The sequence below is a fragment of the Oreochromis aureus genome, linkage group 6 (assembly GCF_013358895.1).
Source record: "Oreochromis aureus strain Israel breed Guangdong linkage group 6, ZZ_aureus, whole genome shotgun sequence".
In the NCBI taxonomy this organism is placed as follows: Eukaryota; Metazoa; Chordata; class Actinopteri; order Cichliformes; family Cichlidae; genus Oreochromis; species Oreochromis aureus.
This window is the reverse complement of record NC_052947.1, coordinates 37078673-37085583: the sequence shown is the minus strand read 5'-3', so window position 1 is coordinate 37085583 and position 6911 is coordinate 37078673. Positions and strand designations below refer to the sequence as shown.

At 42.0% G+C, this 6911-nt stretch overlaps 1 protein-coding gene across 1 annotated transcript; it reads left to right on the top strand.

The window, feature by feature from the left end:
- Positions 1–630: 630 nt before the first annotated feature.
- crybb1l2 (crystallin, beta B1, like 2) lies at positions 631–4961 on the top strand. Its single transcript, XM_031756267.2, has 6 exons — positions 631–698; positions 1482–1582; positions 1995–2113; positions 2607–2739; positions 2847–2989; positions 4193–4961. Exons 2-6 carry the CDS (start codon positions 1487–1489, stop codon positions 4362–4364), a joined length of 663 nt encoding a protein of 220 aa, XP_031612127.1. The 5' UTR covers positions 631–698; positions 1482–1486; the 3' UTR covers positions 4365–4961.
- Positions 4962–6911: the final 1950 nt, after the last annotated feature.

The following is a 6911-nucleotide window of genomic DNA, read 5'->3' as shown; positions in this document are numbered from 1 at the left end:
CGGCTTATTGTTTTTCCTGTTATTGTTTTTCCCAGCGCCTCTTTTTTTTATAGCACTGAAGGGAACAGGAGGGAATGATTTTGCAATAGGCTCATTAATGTGAACCTGGTCAGCTCAGCTGTCATTAGACTGAAACTGTAAAGGGCGTAGAATAGTGCATTATCTCACGTTACTCCAGCCGGACTGTCATTTCTTTCACTCGGTGCACGAGTTCATACCATGAGCAAGCTTTTATAAGGTTCCTTTGTCTTTTGTTAACCTATCAAAATGTAGCAGATCACTGACGTCAAGAAAAAAATTGAACAGAAAAATGTATTTGATTTCATTTGAAATTCAAAATTCTCAACATTTGCCTGTTTTAACATTTGGCTAAAACAAAAGTTAATCCTGATTATAACTCCAGATGCGGTTAAGTCATCTGAGGTCGAACATATGTTGATATATCTGTGTTTGTCATATTTTCTTCCTCATATTCTTTCAACCATATGCTCTGTCTCTCTTTCTGCCCGTCTCTCTCTCTTTGATGATGGGGGTATTTCTATTCTGTGGGGGCTGTGAGCTCAGCGAGTTTGTTTCTGTGTCTATAATCCCCTCTCTCTGGGCGCCAGCGTATAAAAGTGACGAGGGGCCCCGCGCACTCTCACACAGACCACCAGTCTCAGGCCTGAGTCTACTCCTTTACGCACACACAGCCACAGGTAAGACAGTGGACAAACATACTGAACAGAACAGAAAGATAAAAACTTTTCGCTAACCCAGGGGACAATCTAGGAAGTTAATTATAACTGAAGTCAACTGTTGGTGGTAAAATGCGATTTTTCTTTTGTACGCAGCTAGCAGCTGAGAGTAAATGCACTTGGGCATATTCAGAAAAAAGCACCAGAGTTTAGAAACTAATGTTTACATTTGAAACTTCTGACTAGGATCTGGGAATCAAGCTGGTTTCACAAATGCACCATTGAAAGTGCACCATTTCAGACTCAGAGCTAAGAAAAGCTTCATGCTACTAAAATCTGCTTTTGATGAGTGTTTTTTTTAGCTTTTGTTGTGAAGTAGGTGTTGTGTTGTGTAGAGGTTTTTGGGACATTTTCTGATTGGTTCTTTTAATGCCGATTACTTCAACACACATGTGGCAGCTTTGTAAATACAGCATGCTTAGAAACTGTACAGAAATGACTTAGGATGTATGAATCTTTGAACCTTCTGAGCAAAACAGAAATTTTTCTAACAGGAAGGTGAAAATAGTAAAAATAACGAATGTATAAAGAAAAGAGTCTGTAAAGAATGACCCTCATTTTTGCTATTTTTGGTCATTCCTAATTCAACTTCAACAGGATCAGAAGAACATGTCAAAGCTAAAGGCCTTGTTTCCTGAATAACAAATCATTAGACCCCATTCTCAAGAAAATAATTTTTGTACAACCTCTTAGTGTGACAGTAAAAGTCAAACTAGAGCTATAACAGCTTCTTTTTTATCACAGTCGTCATGTCTGCTGGAGGAGAGAAATCCAAGTCTGCTTCCCAGACTGATGGGAAAGCAGCTCAGACCAAGATGTCTGAGATGGGCTTAACATCTTACAAGGTACAGTACACACACACACACACACACACACACACACACACACACACACACACACACACACACACACACACACAAACAGATGATTAAACATCACAAATACAGCATACAGTATTTTTCACACAGTGGGAAGCAGCTGGCCTCACACCACTGTAACAGTTTACCTTGTGAGCTGACGTCTGTTAGCGCGACCTGCTGGTTCTTATAGCTCTTTGAGGGGGTGGCTGACAACTATAACTGACAGAAAAACCCCCAGTGTGTTAAATCACTGTGGAGGTAGCTGTCATAACAACATTGGCACTTCATCTTTATCTCCCCGTGTCACACTTCCTGCTTCATATATCTCCCCTTGATTCTGAATCTACCTCAGTGACCTCGGTTCTTATTTTCTTTGCTCCCCACTGCAATCGTTCAGATGTGGGTTTACGACCAGGAGAATTTCCAGGGCCGCTGTATTGAGATCAACGGCGAGTGCATGAACGTGTGTGACTTGGGCATGGACAAGGTGCGCTCCCTGCGTGTCGACTGTGGGCCGTAAGTATTCCGATTGCGTGCTGTGACATGTATACACCCACATGTGCTAGTGTGGTACCCAGCAGCACCCACACTCCTCTGAGAGAAGAGCAGGTGATTTAACAGCTACACTCCACCATTATGCGACATTTCCCCACTTTGCATTTAGGCATTATGCTGATGCTTTTATCCCGAGTGATTTTGCAGAGAGTACAGCAGGGGAGAGAACTTTGGCTGCTAACATAATAAAGCACACAACGCACCACAGTGATGGAAGCATGTCAGTTAATAAAAGAAAATAAAAGCAAGGAGATAAGGAGTAGTGTAACAAGGGACATATTTAAAAATCAAAGCAGCAGAGGCCAAGATGCTATAAGACATTTACAAGCTGCACACTCCTCAAGAGGAGTCAGCTCATTCATTTGAGTGTAATCAGTGAGCTGACTCTTCTTGAGGGACGTTCAATGATCACTCTCCTTCCTCTTCTTCCACTTGACCTTTTCCCCGTCCTCAGCTTTGTGGGTTTTGAGCAGATGAACTTCTGTGGAGAAATGTTCATCTTGGAGAAGGGCGAGTACCCCCGCTGGGACTCTTGGAGCAACTGCCAGAAGAATGACTACCTGCTGTCCTTCAGGCCTGTCCGCATGGTGAGTCCTATGTTCCAACCACTCAACTGTGTAAGTTTGCTCTACTTTTATTGCCTTCTTTCCATCCTTATTCTCTTTATCTCCTTCCTCTGCCCGCCACCTTGCAGGATCCCGAGAAGCACAAGATATGCTTGTATGAGGTTGGAGAGTTCAAGGGCCGCAAGATGGAAATCATGGATGATGACGTTCCCAGCCTGTTTTCCTATGGTTTCACTGACAGGGTGGGCAGCATCATGGTCAGCTGTGGAACGTGAGTAGGTTGTGAAATTACAACATCTTAATGCATTTTGCCAGAGAGTTAAATGAGTAGAATAACACCACTCTGTAGTGTGGTAAATATGAGGCTACAACCAACACCCAGCTGGCTTAACTTTGCATAAAGACTGGAAACAGGGCTTAAGCTAACCTGGATCTTTTTGAAAGTAATAGTCAGCTTAACAGCACATGCAAAGCTCACAAATGAACTTGCTATATGCTATGTGATTCCAACAAAACCATGAAACATTAGTATAAAACAAGAGTTTGTGGTTGTGGGCCAGATTTGGGTGCAGCAGCTTCAACAAGTCTTGCTGTCAAAGAGGTAACAAGCTAGCAAAGCACCCCATAAAACTCAACTTTCATAAAGGTTTTACACTTCCTATTCTTTTAAAATTCAATAAATAATGTATAACATCTTAATTAGTTAACCTTAACTATCTGAGGGTGTTTGTTGCAAGTGTGAAAGACCAAGGCTTGAACTGTTTCAAGCCCCAAATACGAGTGCTATCAGCCTTGTGAACAAACAGAAATCTAGAAGACCTGCATTTTCTGTAAGGCTGACTGTGAAGCTGTAACTGCTACCTTTTCCAGCCTTCTGGTTGATAAATCATGCATTTTTCAGCAGCACTGACTACAAACACCACACTCTGCTTTTGCAACAGCTGCGTCAAAAAAAGTCCAGCTCCTTGTACCATTTCTACATCAGTGACGTCATTCTTAAACTGACAGAAACAGCACTCTGTCTGGGAATGTGCTCAGGAATAGAGGCTTTTTCATCAGCAGCTACATGAGGGTGTCACGAACGTCAGCAGCTCCATGTCTCTGTCTGCGCTCCCAGAGGCGTGGCAGGCAGCGTACACTGTTGTTTTATCGGCTGTGATTACTTTATTTGGACTGCTACCCGCAGTCTCCAAACAGGCAGCTGGAAGGCAGACGACTCTGTGCTTTAACACCTAGAAGCACGATAAACAGATCGATGACTTCATTTGTTCGATGTTTACTCTCCCTCAATTATTAGCATGTGTCCTTCTAGCATCTTTCATCACGTTTCTCACTTGTCTGCTGCTTCTGTTTCACCTCGTGCTTTTTTTTGCTGCCTCACATTTTCTCTGCTGAACAGTTTGCTGTCCAACCTTGTAATCCCTCTCTATTTATTCTCTATCCTTGCCTCTCTTCTCCCTTTTTCTCTCCTCAGTTGGGTGGGTTACCAGTTCCCCGGCTACCGTGGCAGCCAGTTTCTGCTGGAGAAGGGTGATTACAGGCATTTCAATGAGTTTGGTGCCCGCTGCCCCCAGATGCAGTCCATTAGGCGCATTCGTGACATGCAGTGGCACCCACACGGCTGCTACACCATGTCCTCCAAGTGAAACCCAGCGAGGGCGAGGAAGAGAGGGACCGGAGGAGAGGCGGAGGCCGAGGGCGGGCACAGAGATGGAGGTGGAGGAGGAAGAGCAAAGAAGGAGAGGAGGAGGGAGAGGGTGTAATAATGTTTCCTCTGTCCTAAATTCTCTTGACGGTTTGAGTGCAGGACGGGGGGAGTACATTAGGTTGTTATTTATAGTTGTAATTTAGCGGCCAATGAAAAGTTATTCAAAGTTTAGGAGGAGATAATTACGCTAACCACAGAGACTACTTCTGATAAAAAATGCTCTCTCCATTTTTGTTCTTCCTCTTTCGCTGTCTCCGTTTGTCAGCCTCTGGCTCCCCACTCTCCTCTCTCTCCTCCCCTCCCTCCCTCTCTCCCCTCACATATATTATTCCACATCTCACCAACGTCAGCGCTCGCTCGACCTGTCAGAGCCTGACCGAAGGGGTACCAGCGTGGATTTGTGTTTGTTTGTTTGAAGAGGGCACTGAGACAGAAGAAAACAACCACAGAGACAAATGGCGGTGACTGCTCTTTGCTCAGATCCTGCTACCACACTAGCCTTAAACCCCAATAAATCATCTCACTACCTGCTTTACTTGGAATGACATTTTATTCAACAGACTTTTATATATATTTAACAAATGCACAGAAAAACTGAACCCATGAAACTGAACCCAGCATGAGACCCTGTTATATTTAGTAAAAACAGATCCTCAAATTAAAGCTGCTACAATCAATATTTTTTCCCCGTCTACAGTGGGAGCAACACCCCACAGCAGAATCAGCTGAGTCAGTCGTTGTCTACAACTCTGTGGAGCCTTAAAGCACTCTCATGGCTATCATAGGACTATTTATCATAGCTGATGAACACTGTGCTGGATTCAATGGCTAAAGAGCCACAAAAGAACAACAGGGAAACTCAATAAGTATCAGCTAACTTCTAATACATTAGAGTGTTTCCAAAATAAGTCCTGTGCATTTGCCACTCACTGTATAACAAGGGAACTCAGCGTGTAATAAGCACACCAAGTTAATTTTATCTGCTTTAAACACAGCTTTACTGTTGCTATTGTAAATGCTCTTAGCCCCGAGTGGCCCAAGGGATGTACGCATAAAGCTGGTTTTCAGGAATAGTTAGTCCAGGGAATCTAACTAATTTTAGTCCATGAGCCTAATGGTATTATTATACAGCTTATTATGAAAATGTTCACATTTAATTGACTGCACATTTAAATATACTGCCTGAGATTTCTTCAGAACAATCTGACTGATCTTAAAGTGGATCCATCATGTGCATCAATATGTTTTTACTCTTGGACTCTGCTAGAGTAGCTCTGTATCACTCACAGTTCAAAATAATCACTATTCTGTTCACATGGTGCAGCCTCTCAGTTCTTCTGTGCCTGAAAGCAGCTCATCTATTCCTTTAAGCAAAGTTGGTTCTGACTGGTTGTCCTTTGTAAACAAAAAGTTTGAAGAACAAGTTGGTGGGAGTTCTGTGATCAAAGTCAGAGATGTGAACCCCGGGAAATTATTGTTTTAAGGAAATCTGCTCCATCGTATAAGGAAAGAAGAGGAAAAACAGTCCACCATGATTTCCAGCACACTAAGTCTAAATAGATTATCATTCTCTTTCTTCACTTTCTACACATCATCCAGCGAGGCCAGATGGACTCTTGAGTGATTCAGTTCTTCCATGTATGTTTGACATAACTCCTGGTCCAGCACACCTAAAACTTTGAATAACCTTTACAGAGGTTGTTGGAATCAGATGTACAGAGATTTTAGCTTCATTACCACTTTGTTCCAGAAACCTTTGTGATGCAATATGAAATGTGGGCAATTGATGGAGTTTAATTTGTTGTCATTTGAAACCCGAGATATATTTTTGTCACACGGCTAAAGGAAAAAGAGTCAAGTACGGACTCGGGAGGGAGGCAGGATTTAACAAAAATCAAGCTATTTCATTAGATTGCTTTATATACTCACACACTGAGGGCTAATGGGGATTAGACAGCTGGGAGGAAATGAGACTCAGGTGTACACAATCCACATAACTAGATGTAAGACAACTTACTAAAATAAAAGAAGTAGCAAAATTAATTAAAATGGGATTCTCAGACATGAAAATAAACTTAACACAAAGACACAACAGAGATGGAAGACAGAAGGCAAAACAGGACAAAGGAACTAGCAAACTTTAACAAACACCATAACCTAAAATAGGAACTTAAGAAACAAAATATATACAAAGAAGAAATACTAAGAATCAAAGAAAAAAAAAATTGACTATGAACAGAATTTAAGCATTCCAAAAACTCAAAACCTTGTGATCTATGACATGGGATGATGATTTTCTAGGTGACCATTTCAGCAAATGTTTGACAAACTTCAAAAAATGGTGGTGGATGCATTCGTACATCACATACAACCTGATCTCAGGATCTCCAAAAGTGTTTGATCATGCAGCTGAGAGGGAAAATAACAAAACAGAAAAATAAACTTTAGATCTGAGTTGGCACGAGAGGGTTAATAACGTATCAAT